Source organism: Xyrauchen texanus, chromosome 10, assembly GCF_025860055.1.
Source record: "Xyrauchen texanus isolate HMW12.3.18 chromosome 10, RBS_HiC_50CHRs, whole genome shotgun sequence".
NCBI lineage: Eukaryota > Metazoa > Chordata > Actinopteri > Cypriniformes > Catostomidae > Xyrauchen > Xyrauchen texanus.
The window spans coordinates 44672413-44688515 of record NC_068285.1 but is presented as its reverse complement, the minus strand read 5'-3'; the positions used below and the strand labels follow the sequence as shown (position 1 = coordinate 44688515).

The window sequence follows — 16103 nt, the reverse complement described above, 5'->3', positions numbered from 1 at the left end:
TGGCAGGTAGTGTATGGCTCAGGTGGTAGAGCAGGTCGGCCGCTAATCACAGGGTTGGCGGTTCGATTCCCATCCCACACAACTCCACATGCAGAAGTGACACTGAACCCCAAGTTGCTCCCAATGGCAGGCTAGCACCTTGCATGGCAGCTCTGCCACCATTGGTGTGTGAATGTGTTTGTGAATGGGTGAATGGGACACTGTGTAAAGCGTAAACCTCTAAGGTTAAAAAAGGCGCTATATAAGTGAAGAACCTTTACCTTGTTGATTTAACCACATAGCAATGATTTATAATGCATTTGCAAATTAATTATTAGTAATTTATAAATCCCTTTATTATTGAACAAAGGGAGCAGTAATTACCAAAAAACATTGGAAAAGCCCATATATACACACAAGACATAAAAGTACATTTAGTTTTTACCTTTTGAGATTTATCAGCATGCTGTGTTACACTTATGTTGTGAGACATGTATGCAGTCTTGAAATCAGAGAAATCTGTGTTCACAAGAGATGAATTAGACGCATTAGTACCAGGTGTAAATGTTTGAATCACCTGAAGCAAATGTTCATACCATGTGTAAATGGGGTCTTGGATGATAGACAGTAATTGATTAACATCAAAGGTGAACATGAGGCTGGATTTGTGCTGTATTTAGCATCCAGTCTTCTTTTGTCCCTCAATCTGGCTTTTTTTTTTTTTTTTTTTTTTGCTCTGTCTTTCACGTCACATTTTTCTGGTCAGAAGGGCACAAGTCTTTTTTATATGTGTATATATATATATATATATATAAACATCCCAACATCAGTGGATAACCCTAGTCAAAGAGCTGCCCAGCAGAAGGAGATATCAAAGAGCGCTTCTCTGCTCCACTCTCATCTTACACTCGTTTATGTTTCCCTTCTTTCTCCCTCTCAATAACTGGGCTTCACTCTTGTTTCATTGACATTTCTTGCTGTAACTCTGGCCTTCTTTGTGCTTTAGAGGGGAATGAGGATTTGCTGTGTCACACCTTCGTCTATGTGATTGTGCATTATCTTGTGAGTGTCTGTTACTGAGCACACTGCCCCTCCCCTTCCTGTCGTTGCAGCCGGAGGACATCGGTTCAGCGCCCATCGTCAACGCCCCAGAGGGAAGCAAAGTGGACATAGAAGCCTTCAGTCAGTTTACAAAAATTATCACCCCCGCTATCACTCGTGTTGTGGATTTTGCCAAAAAGCTGCCCATGTTCTGTGAGGTAAGAATGATGGCCTCTTGTAAAACATTGACTGCAATGACTTTACAGACTGTTCAACAGTGTTGGAAAGGGGTTAACTAAAAGTGTATAATGTGTTTGTTCAGCTGCCCTGTGAAGACCAGATCATCTTGCTGAAGGGTTGCTGTATGGAGATAATGTCTCTACGAGCAGCCGTACGTTACGATCCCGAGAGCGAGACCCTGACTCTAAACGGAGAGATGGCTGTCACGCGGGGGCAGCTCAAGAACGGGGGTCTGGGTGTGGTCTCGGATGCCATATTTGATCTGGGCGTCTCGTTGTCCTCCTTCAACCTGGATGATTCGGAGGTGGCATTACTGCAAGCCATTATTCTCCTCTCATCCGGTGAGTGTCATCTTCACTCCTTAAACACTCTCCACTCAGACATCATTCTTCAATATTCTGGTTAGGCATTTATGTCTAAAGAGAAGTTAGCATGTTCCATAGAGTGTACAGCTATTGGTATATTCCTGTGTAGATGCTAATCAGCTTATTCTAAATAAGACATAAGAGAGAAATGTAATCAAATCATTAATTATTCATGTCCTTCGCATTAAAGTAAAATATGTGTATGCAAAACCAGCCTATTTGACTATATCACAAACTTTTTTAAATATGAGGATATTACAGTGCTTTTGACCATCTGTATATTTATTTATGCTCATTTTTTATATTTGTCAAAAATCTCCTGCTCTTTTACTCTACAGCTGCCTTTCATCTCATACTGTAGATTCTGGGATTATTTTCGTTTGAACTTCCAAATAAATGAATATTCTGAATGAGCTGTTTTAATCAGATTTATAGAAACTGTTATATTGGCTTTTAAGTAGCTTTTTACTAGTACTAGTACTGATGCTTCCTTTTTGGTACTCACCGATACCGAATCCGATACCTTTATTGTTTGTTTTGGTTTTTTAATTCCATATCAACTTTTTATTTCAGTTTTATCACGAAAAAGGTGTTTAAATAAATGAATCATTAAAATTTTAATCAAATTAAACTAGAACAATTCATTTTCAAAATTGTTAGGAAAATAAGTGCTTTTATTCTGAACTTCACAGCACAATCCAACATTGGGAGTTATTTGTGTCAAATATAATGCTGCATAACAGAGCATCACAGATGTGAGATATTTCTTAAATATAATACAATTACTATCGATTAATTATCATTAGTAGTAGTATTACAGTAAATATTACGTAACTATTCAGCAGTGAAATCTTTTTTGTCATACTTTTTCCTTTAAACTTAGCTGTTAAATTTGCCGCAAGCTTTTATTTTGGAGAGAAGCCCTTTCTGTGTCTGTGTGTTTTTGGTGGTAGCTTCTCACTTCTCACACTGACTCAATGTGATTATTATTCTGTATGTGTCGCACTTTACAAAGCGAATTAGTGCTCTGTTCACTGTCATCTACTATAAACTGAGCGTGTGATGCTCATGATGGTGTTTTCCATGTATGAGCCAAAGAGCTCTAAAAGCAGCTGGTGTCAGCACAACATCGGCTCCACAAATTCACAAGCGCTCACATTTGAAGCACGTAACACGTGCAAACTATATATTTATCTCATTAAATCACAGCCTTTTAATAATTGAATAATCTCACTTGGACATTATGTGAGTTTAATTTGTGTGCTGAATATTTACATTTACATTTATGCATTTGGCAGACGTTTTTATCCAAAGCGACTTACAGAGCCCTTATTACAGGGACAATCCCCCCGGAGCAACCTGGAGTTAAGTGCCTTGCTCAAGGACACAATGGTGGTCGCTGTGGGGATCGAACCTGCAACCTTCTGATTAACAGTTGTGTGCTTTAGCCCACTAAGCCACCACCACTCCATTTACAGTGTGACATTCGTACATCAGATGGTATAGGTTTTTGGTAACAGAGCATTTTTTTGAGCACATGAGCGCGGAATCAGACCCAATTCCAGTATCGGGACATCCCTACTTATAACCAGGGTTGGGAGGGTTACTTTTGAAATGTATTTCACTACAGATTACAGAATACATGCTGTAAAATGTAATCTGTAATGTATTCCGTTAGATTACTCAAGGTCAGTAACATATTCTAAATACTTTGGATTACTTCTTCAGCACTGGTAGATTTTTTCACTTGTTTTGACTATAAAAACTGTCAGTACAGTAAGACAAAATACACGTTAAAAATACATTCTCTGAAAAACCCAAATGTATTATGCGGTGTTGTTTCTAAAACAAGATCAATCAAAATTATCTTGTTTTAAGCATTTTTAGATATTTTTACAGGAAAACAATAAAAAAATTATCATCAAGAATATATTTTTGCCCTAATATCAAAGATCTTCTCACACTTCCATGTTTTGAATCGCGGAACTAATCGACTGCATGGTCAACTTGATAGTGGTAAATGGGATTGAATGGGAGACCATGGCAAGTATAATTTTTGCTTAAAGAGTAACTCCAGCATCAAAAGAAAAATGCCACTATTACATTTCCAGCACTTTTCAAATGAAGAAAACAACAGTCAGAATAGAAAATATGGCAAAATTACAGTCATTATCTCAGCAGCTGTATTATAAACCTGCATCTGTGGTAAACTCGTTTTTGAAAACTAATTGCAGGGTAAGATAACACTAAACATAATGTTATAACTTTACACTAAATAGTTTAATAATTGCAACAGAAACAAGTTTGCTTGATTTACGCTGCTAAATAAGGTGTGTATGTGTTATCACAGTCTGTGAAAATCAGGGCCACTTTGGGCACCAGATCCACCGTTATGGCTCAATTAGACATATATGTATAGGGGGCCCCCTTGTGGCCCCAAAGGAAAGAGAAAATGTAACGGTCTAGTGGGTGGGGGGTTGTAGTGGGAGGTTTGAGGGCAAAGCCTCGCAGTAGGATTTGGCTTAGGGCCCCCGTATGCTCAGAAACAGCCCTGGTGAAAAGAGTATTGCAGATACAAAACTGAAATTTGATTAAGCTCTGATAAATAGTGTATAACAGGGTGAAAGGGATTTTCTCCTATTTGTTCCCTATATCTATTGACCCTATATCTATTGACCCGGAATCTACACAATATCACTTTAAACCCCCCAGGGGCCTTTTACCCCAAGTGTGGGTAAAAGGCTCCCTCAACACCTTTTTTAATTTGAATCGAAACAACCTTCCATTACAAATGATGTTGGTCCATCAATAACCAATAAAAATAAATAAAATAATTTTTTACCATGATACATTTTTTGACCAGAAAAAAGCTAAATTTCCTTATGGGGTGCCTTTAGCCCAGTTGTACCCTATCAGAATATATTTTTATATCAAATGCAGTCAAGGAGATGGGCATACATGTCATTGATGTAATAAAGAGTGACGCGCGACTACTCTTGACTACTTTAAACATAAAAGCCATGCAAAGAAATTAGCTTTTGAACCCATTGAGCCTCTCCTCTACTGTCCTCCATGAGCGATGAACTCCAGCTCTCAATACAGCCCTTGACTTTCAGCAGCAGTGTGTTTAAAGCTATCAGGACAGTTTGCTGCTCATCTTCTTCAGTGGTTATTACGCAGGATTACTCGGCCACTGAGTGGAAACCACTTTATAACGTTGTTAAAACAGGATTACACTTTAACTGTGATCGTCCCAATCAATAGTTAAAGACTTCAGTGACCACGTCCTGTTGTCACTGGGCTCGTGTCTAACCTGTTATCGATTTCTGCCCATCTGAACAGATTGTCCAGTGTTGCAGCTGGCTGGAGCCAATCAATGGCGATATTGGCAATTTCTTGGCCATTAATTGGCTATTAACTAGTGTCCTGAAGCTCATCTGGGTTGAAGAGAGAAAGAGGAAAGTTTAGGCTTTTGCCCTGTATTTTGTATTTAATGTACCTCAGATACCACATCAGCCATTATTGATAGCGCAGAAACAAACTCGTTTAGACTTAACAATCAGACACACCGAGTGTTTCCCATCCTTTTTACGTTTTCTGTGAACACTGTGGTTGAAAGTGTAAGGAATGGGTGTAAATATAGTCAATTGCATTCAACAGATCTACAGAGTAAACTCTTATTGGTAACTGAATGATTCAATTAGCTAAAGTATTCAAATTGGAGTTTTTGTTAATTGAACATTTTTAAACTCATTTGGTGCAAAACTCAACATCTTGATGTTGGAGTTGGCCTAACATCTTGCTAATATTTGCTAATCCATTGCTAGTGCAGGTGTTGTGAGTGGTTTTCAGTGTGTTCTGGGGGGGTGTTAGTTGGTTGCTAAGTTCTTCTAAGTGGTTCCTAGGTGGATCCTTACTGCCTTTAAGTCAAAAGAGCCCAGCTTCAAGGATCAATAATATTCTGATCACTAGATAAGGCTTAGGTCCCTCCTTAAATCAAATTCTATGGGATTTTTGTTGTTGTTTGTTTGAATTTGTTTGGAAATGAAACTTCTATCTCTACCTCTCTCTCCGTATGTTTGATCCAGATCGTCCAGGTTTAACGAGCGTGGACCGGATCGAGCGCTGTCAGGAGGAGTTCCTCTTGGCCTTTGAACATTACATCAACTACCGGAAGCACAAGGTGGCTCACTTCTGGCCCAAGCTTCTGATGAAGGTGACGGACCTGCGCATGATTGGTGCCTGCCATGCCAGCCGGTTCCTGCATATGAAGGTGGAGTGTCCCACGGAGCTGTTTCCACCCCTCTTTCTGGAAGTGTTCGAAGACTGATGGCCAACCAATGAGGCCAAGCTGCTCCGTCAACACCAACCTCAACAGATCCGACCTCCCATCGAACTCTGTCGCCCTGTTCCTGGTCACATCTGTTCTAGCACTACTGAGCGTTGTTTCATTCCATAATTTTAAGAGTAGCTCTCTGGCCTCATTTGAACGCAACCATTCCTTTTACAAAGCGGGTACATGTGAATAGCATTTCTTTTTTAAATGTTTGGTTTCTCTAGATTTGTATTGTTTTTTTTTTTTTCAATGTAAAATAGTTTTATTTGTGATCATGGTCTTGTGTGCGGCTTCTCTAAGATGTATGAACTATGCATTGGTAGGGTTTAATGTCAAGTAGAAATCAGTGTCACATCTGGCCTCTGAAAAAAACAACAAAGAACACACTAAATAGCACACTGCAAAGGAGGAAAGCAATACTCCTCTTTTCTTCAACGTTCACTTCCCTTATCTGTGGGTCTAATGGTCTTTTCATCTGCCAAGATAAAGAAAATCAGTGGAGTAGGAACCATTTGAAAAGTGGGGGGCACATATTTCAGGGTACCCACATTCATGGAGAACCTGGAAATAATAGGAAATAACCATTTAAAAATGGTAATTTCCATGCCTGGACATGTTCATTTTTGGTTATGGTCTGTTCTAAAATATTTAATTGGCTAGAAATTGTTCTTCGTGAGTGCAAATTATACAGAATAAAAATAAATACAAAATTAAATCATGTCATGAAAGACTGGAAAAGACCTCACTGGTCAAAAGAGGTGGGAACCCTGATATAAAAGCCTAAGTGCTGATTATTCCAAAACCTAGTGAGCTGCCTACATAGACTAGGTCTTTTTAAAACACCTGTAGGACAAAACAAAATCACAAATGAGATCTTTTTAATGCCTCCATTGTTTCCCCTAGATTGCAATGAAATCAGATGGAAAGCTAATAGAGACTTGCTGAAGTCTCCTGCTTTTCAGAGTAATCCTGTATATATATATCCACTGGAGTTTCAGAACATTGTCTCACACTGTGCCCAGATATGCAGTCTGCAAACAAAATACATCGCCATTAACTTTAAAGCTCAATTAAATCAAATTTGTGGCTCATTTTATGTCTCCTTTACCATTTTTAGGATTAACGTTGGAGACAAAGTTGATACTAAATGAAACATACAGCATACTTAATACTTAAACAATTTAATAAGAACTCCAGCGAGGCAGCGAGGTAGGTTTTGGAACAGAGCTATATTCCCAAAAAGTGGCGGGAACGAACATATGCATTTCTAAATGGCATGACATCAGCTAAAATCATAGTTCTTTATCACTAAACCTAAATGGCAAGCAGATCTTCACAATGCAGCAGCACACACAGATGGGCACTGCCAGGAATACACAGAATAAGAGCACACAAAGGGCTTGATGACCTCGAAAGATGATCTTCACAGACTTTAGCCCTTGTGGAACCTGTTAAGAAAGTGAAAGTTGGCAGAAACACACACTAGAGCACACTTGAGGCCCTACAGCCACTAATGTTAGCTCATGATGTGTCTATTAAGGGGCCAAAAAATGTCCTTACAAACATCTTACCCTTTCTGAACCTGCATTGGGCTGCTCTGAAGAATCTTAGGTCATGATTTTGTACCCTGACACTAGTTGAACCGCTGACCTGCCCGGCGGTCTTTGTGTCTCAGATTTCAAAGGAACACTGTTGAGGTTAATTTTTCTGCATGTCTGTCACACGACAGATCCAAGGCATGTGAACTTCTGCTTGAACTTGTTGGTGCTATGTGTTTGCCGAATTATACCTCCGTCAGTGCTGTCAGTTAAACTCAGAACTGAACACACAACACACATACTCTCATTCACACACACACACACATACACAAGGTCAGTGGTCACCCCTGCATTCTGTGACGTCGGATGTGTCTGTGATGCCGTTTTAACTGTTTCATTTCAGTTCTGGTTTTCTTGTCGAGTTTTTAATCTTTCATCCTCGTGTGCTGCAAAAGAGTTTGAATCTCACATACCTCTACTGATTGTCAGGAAGCAACAGAACTGGTTATTTTCTTTTTATTGAAAGATTACATGAACATTTAGACTCACACTTCGCAGCACAACCAATCAGTGTTTTGTTATAGTGATGCCTCCAGTGCTTTTACATGTTTTGGATTGCACATATAAGCACATACACGTCAGCGTAGATATTACACAGACTCAAAGTTAATGCACAGACAATCAATGAGTGAGCAGAGAGAGGGAGAGAGACATGTAGAGGGGTGAAAGGTCATAGCCAGGGTCCAAAACTAACCCTTGCCCAGCGCCAAATGCGAGAAGTCGATAAAACTCGGCAGCTGAATGAGAACTTTATTAGCATCTGCAACATCGCATGGCTAAAGTCGAATTGATAATGCAAATAAAATATCCGAAATAATAAAAACGTATTCGCTCACTTGACGCGGGTATTTTTTTTTATTCGATAAGAAGACATGGGCATAAACTACAATGGAAGCACTTTTACTTAAAATATTCCTATGGAATTGATATAGAAATTTAGATGTGCATCAAATAATGTGACCTATCTTCAACTAGCCATGTGAATACACCATTTGCTCAGAGAATATAATTCATGTAAATCATCTGAAATGTTATTCTGAAATGCCCAAGTCATCAAAATGATTGTCTATTATTACCTCCCAGAACTGTGACACGCTTCCGCTGCCAGACATAAGGCAGCCGCAGCTGAACGCTAGCAAACATGAAATTCGCCAGAGAGTTTTTCTGTGAGCTTTAAACCGCAAGTCATTTATTACATTTAAATAAAGATCCTCAGTGACTTCAACTTTTGGGCTAATTTCTAAAGAAGAGGGGATTTTGTTCTCTGTGATGCATGGGATGGAAACTCCGCTTTATTTGGAAATGGTTTTTTGCGATATTCCAATTTTGAACAAAATCTTAAATTCGTAACCTGGATGGAAAATGACTACCGATGTAAGTGACATGAGCTAATCAAATCAAAGGCCAGAAGCAGATGCAGATGTGAATGCTTGGGCAACACATCGCATGTGTGCGGCTCTCTTGTCCAGAATGTGGCAGCAGGGCCAGAACGTAAAGAGTGATGGGCATTTCCTTTTTCTTAGGGGGGGGCACACTTCTTTATGATCTGAGATACAGAGATAGACCAAAAACCTTTCAACACCACAATACAAGACAACTCACTCAGTAGTTAGAATCGAAATAGACCACGTTTTACAATAAAACATCTGTTAACACCAAAATGTCATAGAAATAAAACTCCAGTGTTTTCACTCGCATCTGCGTATATTCTTATTTTGTAATGTGATGTTTAAAGTGCTAAAAATTGTCAAAACATGTTTGGCTCTACGGTGCTGATACTTCACATAGACTCGATATGACCATTTTTATTGACAGTGCCTCATCTGAGTGGGTAGAAGCAATGATCCGTGGTTAGTTACGTTGATATCATTAACTACTTTAACTACTTTGAGTTGTTTTGACAGCCATCAACTGCACAAGTTGAACCTGAAATTCATTTTTACCACAAAAAAAAAAATAGAAAAAATGTAAATGGTTTTTGTTCTCTGTCTGGATCGCTTGTTTCGGTACTTTATACATTGCGTCTTGAGACCAGAAACAGAAAACAGGCAATTAGATTCATCATGGCGCCACCCAGTGGTTGCTCAAGAAAACTGTCGATAAAAACGTCACCAGTTACAACACTATTGTTAGTTATCGCGAGCATGCCCACCTGCTGCTCTGTCGATGACGAGGACTGTGTCTCGCTAGCCCCATTCCTTCCACCTATCATCTCGCTAATATCTCCACTCTGTTGATGGTGGTCTCTTTAAACCTCTTTCTTAAAACAAATCTAAATCGTTACACAGCACTGCCAAAATGATTATTGGAAGACCTGCTGTTGTTGATTACGATTGGCTGTTCTATTCGAATAATTAATGAGGTAGGTCTATGCAATTTTGAGTACTATTTGGGGATGCTATTATTTGTAATTCGTAAGTACTTTGGGGTTACAATTCTGTTTCAAGTTACGTTTAGTGTTAATATGCAGTTTTATGTTAAATGACAATGTGTGATTTTAAGTTACCCTTTTGGAGCTCAGTGTTCCATTGAGTTAGACGTGATACAGTTGTAGAAAAACGAATGCCTAATGTACAAATGCTTGCATGATTATACCAAGAGAGGATATTGTTTTCATAGGTTTATGTACTTATTTGTCATTACTTGCTTTAGTAAGGCACAGTGTGTCATTTGGCGGGCACTGCCCCCTAATGCACGCCCTTGGCAATGGGCCTGTGTGGCAGTACCAAACCTCGATACTCAAGGGGGGCGATAGAGCGACCTTCAAATGTCATGGCCATTAAACTAAATGTGTTACTATTCAGGTAGCTAGCTATAAACGTGTCGAGAGTTTCACTAGCTTCAACTAACTTGCTCTGCAAGATTCTCTTAAACTTTTGCTTCGCCATAACAGTCGCTGAAAGAGTAAACTGGCCGTAGACGAAGATTAGCTTGCGCTAATGCCTGCTGTAACAACCCTAGCGGCAATGCTAAAAATGCAGCTTGCATGGTGTTATGAATTGCGCTAACACATTTATACTTCAATAAATATATACTTATGTATATTGCATATAGTATATTTCAGGCCAAAGACACACAAACTGTCTCGAGTCTTCTAATGACTTTTACCTCTGTGGAAATTCTATCATCGTAAGTTTGTCTGGGATGTCAATAATATGCAAGAAAAAAACCCAGCTTAAATCCATTGTCATAAGGACAAAAAACAATTCTGCGATATACAGTTTCATTGCCACTAATCAATATTAATGGCCTGTAAGTTTTCTTAAATGGCAAAAAGTTAGTTGTGGACCCTGACCATAGTTAGATTAACATGTGCTTGCACAGTACGCTTGAGTCAATACTGTTTCCTCTCTGACAGTGCAAGTGAAGACTAAACACAAACACTCACTTCAGAATAAAGATATTTACAGTGTAAAAGAAAGAGGCTGTATTTTTTCAGACTGCAGATATTTTTTATAGATGTTATATACACAATATGAACGTTTTACATTTTGACATACACCACAAGGAAACAAAAGACTTTTCTCAGAAAAACGAAATGACTCAGCTGTTTTTAACAATCCTGGTTCACTTGTAATCTTTCTCCAGTGTTCGTTTCATCATTCCAAATTCAGTGTTCATGTTAATGACAACTAATGTATATTGTACTATCTATCTACTAAACTAATAATTTAAAAGACAAAGTCCAGCACTTAAAACACATTTTAGGAAAAATGGAAAGCAGTCCTCAGTGGTCGTCATCATATATATAAAGCTCATAGTCCCAGAGCCAGCCAGATCTTATCAGAATAAACTTCTAGAAACTATCACTGCAGTAATTCTGTTTTTATGTGTCTTGCTGTTAGTTAACAATATGGTTAACACGTCCACAGTATGCTGTTGGCATGAGTGAGTGAACATAGATTGAATGCGAATCAGATATCTAACAGTATAGACAAATGTATTTCTCTTTTTATATTTTTTTTTTTTTTTTTATTTTTTACCAAAATGAACGTATTGCACAAGCCTTGAACTGAACTCTTTAGATGATGATGTGATTTGAGTGTCCTGGAAGAGACGTTGCACTACTAGAAAATAATCCCAAATTTGGCAAAAGATGATGATGATGATGATGATGATGGTGGTTAAGATAATGTTGACTATTGCACCTAAAATGAGCTGGGTAAAATGAGAATAAAGATGGTTTTGAAATGTCGGTTGTGATGTCTGTATATGACTATGATGCCATTGTGATACAACTAGTGGTTTGCCTTGAATGAATCATCAGTTCCCTGATTCACTTCTGATATTGGCTATGTATAAAGGAGGCCAGTCATGTTAAGTAAAATCTTTTTTATTTGTATAGTGCTTTTCACATCACACATTGTTTAAAAGCAGCTCTACAGATTGTTATGCTGTATGAGAAAATGCTGCTTTAATGTCTTAAAGTCCTCATTGTGCGGTTTAAATAACACAATTGAAAATCATGCCTTAAAAAAATGATTGTCTTAGGGCCCTGACTGCAGCAAGGAACACAACTCCAAAAGATGTTAGTTTATGGAGAAACATAACCTTGGGAGAAATCAGCGGCGGGACCAGTTCCTCTCTGGCTATAATGAATACAATGTTAAAATGAGTTATGTATGTTTAGTACAAGTCTTCAAAGACACTTCGTCATTAATGAGTCTGAGTCCTGAACAATGCTAGGAAGGATATTCCATAGTTTAGAAGCCAAATAGGAAAAGCATCTACCTCCTTTGTGGTTTTGAGATTCTAGGTACTATCAAGAGGCCGGAATTTTGCAATCATAGTGAACTTCAAAGAATTTAGTGTGATAGACGGTTGCTTAGGATTTAGTCCATTCAAAGCTTTGTAAATAATAAGCAGAATTTTAAAATGTATACGAAACTTAATAGGTAGTGATGATAAAATTGGGCTTTGATCATATTTGGTTCTCGTCAGCACTCTAGCTGCTGCATTTTTTTAAAGTGTTGGGTGTATTGCATTATTAAGAAATTAATTATTGTAATGAAATTACTTTTTAATTGAAATTTTTTAATTACTTCTTATGTAATTGTGTTAAATACTGTATAGACTATAGAGAAATTCTATATAAAATAATGGTGTATTTAATGTTAAAGTATTTTTCTAATATAATGCTGCCCCTTAAATGTTTTGGCCAGTTCATGAATAATTTATTTGAGTTTATATGATTTATTTGAAAGAATTTAAAGAACAGTTTCATGTCTATCCTTGTATTTTTCATCTGGTGGAGGTTTATACGTTGTTTAGAAAGTAATTAGTAATAAGTAATGCAATTACTTTTCAGACGGAGTCATTAGTACAGTAATCTAAATACACTGTAGATGCTGTAATTAGTAGTTAATAATTAATTACTTTTTAAGAGTAACTAAACCAACACTGATTTTTAACAAGTTGAAGTTTATTGATTAAACCTGAAGGACATCCTCCCAACAGTGCATTACAATAATCTAGTCTTGAGGTCATGAACACATGAATGAGTTTTTTGGAATCAGAAACAGAGAGCATGTGTCCTAACTTAGCAATATATCTGAGGTGGAAGAATGCTGTTCAACAAACATTGGAAATTATTTTATTTACAGGGAAGATTGCTATAAAATATAACACCCATGTTCTTAATTGTAGAAGATAATGTAAAAGTACATCCATCGAGAGACAAATGATATTTTAGCATCTTATGTTTAAGAGGTTTTTGGTCCAATAATTAGTAATAACTTTGTTTTGTCAGAATTAAGCAGAAGGACATTTCTTGCCATCCAGTCTTTTATTTCATTGATACACTTTGCTAACTTGGAAAATTGGGAATGTTCATTGGGTCTCGAGGAAATATGAAGCTGAATATAATCGGTATAATAGTTCTTGATAATGTCTCTCAGGGGAAGCATACAGTATACAACTAGAAATGCAGCGGACTTAACACTGAGCCCTGTAGCACTCCATATTTTACTTCTTCTCAAGGGCGTAGATTTGGCTTGAACTTTGAGGGGGTTGTAACATGAAGCATGTACATGTTTCCATTGATCATGGTATAAATATTTGGGGGTTGTACTCTAGGACCAACCTGTGGTTTCTTGATAAGTGGTTTGATAACTGCCAGTTTAAAGTTTCTTGGGACATGTCCTAAAGACCCCGTTTACACCAGGTATTAAGATGCATCTCAAGTGATCTGATCACATGTAGTCAGTGAGACACATCCCTGTTTATACCTGGTCGTTTAATTGCATCTCCCGTGACCAATTTTGATCGGATTTGGAGGGGAGGGATTCTGTATCATGACGACATACATCAATCAATCTGTCAGTGTGTTACTGCATGATAATAAACTGCAACAAAGTCAGAAAAGACAAAGGAATTGTGGGGAAAAAACAGTGCACTGTTTCTCCCACATGCAGCTAAAAATTTAATCCAAACACAAAAGCAACATTTCGAGCAGAATTGTCCATTAGTTTAATGAAGCTGTGATTTAGTGAGCTACAAATGTTCATGCTTCTCCTAAGTGTCCATGAATGTTATCAGTGAAGTTCTCATGCTTGTGAATATAGCTGCTTTTTTTAATTTTCAGATCGTAAGGTTATTTTCTTAAAAGCCGCTCATAACCGGCGAAGTTTAAACTCGTGTTTTTGCGCAGTGGTTGACTGATAGGTGAGGGATGGCGCTTAGCTGCTTCCGGGATGCATTCAGGATGGATTAGCATTTACACATCAAATGCATTTTTGACCACATTCATATGTGGTTTTTGTGATCTGATCATAAAATGTTTTAGACCCCATTTAGTCCTGTATTTAGCACTGACCACATGTAAACTGAAATTATGATAAAAGGCAACAGTGGGGTGCACTGCTTCAGGAGCTTAATGTGCACCTGTAGCTTCTATGTGTTGTTTGGCAGCCCTAAAGAAGGAACCCACCCATTCGGCAAACCAAACCCTGGTCTTTTGCCATGCATATTAGCATGCGCTATTTGTATGTGTACTAAGCTTACAATACAAATATTTGATCACCTACTATGTTGTATTGACACCATTAATGCACTATCACTTGTTACTATCTCATGCCTAAAAAAAGGGAAATGTTTTGTTATTCATTGGCGAGAAGTGCCCGTGAAAAGATATACCATTTATGGATCTCAGCTCAGAGGAAAGCTTCCATGACATTCAGATATACTGTATACAAAGTACTCAAATCAGTACAAAAACTAACCCTTAGCTGTAATGGGGCTCTGTCTAAACCCATCAATTCATGCAATATTTCTATTCAAGTTATCAATATCTCTATATAAGCATGGTGCATTCTTGTAGTTACCTATATCACAAAGATTCATTAAGAATGCTACTAACAGCTGGGATCATCAGGTAGAAGTAGCTGACAAATGTTGTGAAATAATTGAATTGAATTTGAATTGATTTGGCAAAGGATATCAAAAACACAAGGGAATGTACCATGGTGCAGAAGGCGAAAATACAGACAACAACAAAATACACATAAATTGCTCAATGCTTAAGTAAGCAGTGCTATAATAATGATCATATTTGTGTGTTTAGATATCATGCAGATTGAGGAAGAAGATCCAAAAGATTACATGAGAATACCAGAACTGTCCCTGTTAACAGGGATGGATTACTGACCAGGTCAATGGGGCCAGTGCCCAGGCTGCCCGGGGGTGCCCTGGGCTTTAAGGCTGTGCAATTTGGTTTGGTGATCACCCCCCGCTTGAAAACCCTCATGAACAATGAACCTTGGAGATAATCTGTCCCTGCCTGTTAATGATAGATATAGCTACAAACTACATAGTGCTCTTTATCCTGGTCTCCACTGAGAATGAAGATGCTGAAACAGAAATTGTTTACAGATATTCTTGTACTTTTTATATTTATATTGCTGTAGATACTACAAAGCCATTACTGAGTAAGGTCTTTATTTCTAGAGGTCGACTGATAGTGGATTTTGCCGATGCGGATAACTAAGATGAAACGTTTAGATTTGGTGCTTAAAGCAGGACTTTTAAATATAAACAATACAAACACACCAGGGACTCTTATTATGAAATTGGGAAAAACAGCACATATCGCCATTGATTTTTTTCCTTTTCTCTTTTCATATTTCACCAGGCTATGCTGAGTTTTATATGTTTTATCATTTTAAATAATTGTGTTTTACTTTTCTGGCTCAACCATGATCATGTCTGTTATATCACACAAACTGTAAAGAAATAATCTATTTCTAACAAAATAGTCGTTTTAAGTAGCGTAACATGGAAGGAACAAAATTACAAATGGAGAAATTCCAAATTTCAAATGAATCGTGCTCATGATTGTTTTCATTTGCATTTCCTCAGTGTGAATGCACAATGTCTGCCAAAATTCTAACAAATGCATCATTTCCACATTTGATAGAAATTGCATTTGCCCTATTTGTAGCTAGCAACACTGGAAAAACAAAATGATTTTGTATCAAGACTCAATGGTGTGTGTCCATTTCACTTAAATAGTGTTGTCTTTGCATCTGTGGCATGTACTCCGCAAAT

At 37.7% G+C, this 16103-nt stretch overlaps 1 protein-coding gene across 5 annotated transcripts in view; it reads left to right on the top strand.

The window, feature by feature from the left end:
- Positions 1-11754, top strand: part of thrb (thyroid hormone receptor beta) — a 158656-nt gene extending 146902 nt beyond the window's left edge. For all 5 annotated transcript variants that reach the window (XM_052135354.1, XM_052135350.1, XM_052135351.1 and 2 more), the window contains 3 exons: positions 1092-1238; positions 1343-1601; positions 5714-11754. In XM_052135354.1, coding sequence (XP_051991314.1) covers positions 1092-1238; positions 1343-1601; positions 5714-5955 — 648 coding nt within the window. In that variant the 3' untranslated portion in view covers positions 5956-11754. The remainder of the gene's footprint in view (positions 1-1091; positions 1239-1342; positions 1602-5713) is intronic.
- The last annotated feature ends 4349 nt before the right edge of the window (positions 11755-16103 follow it).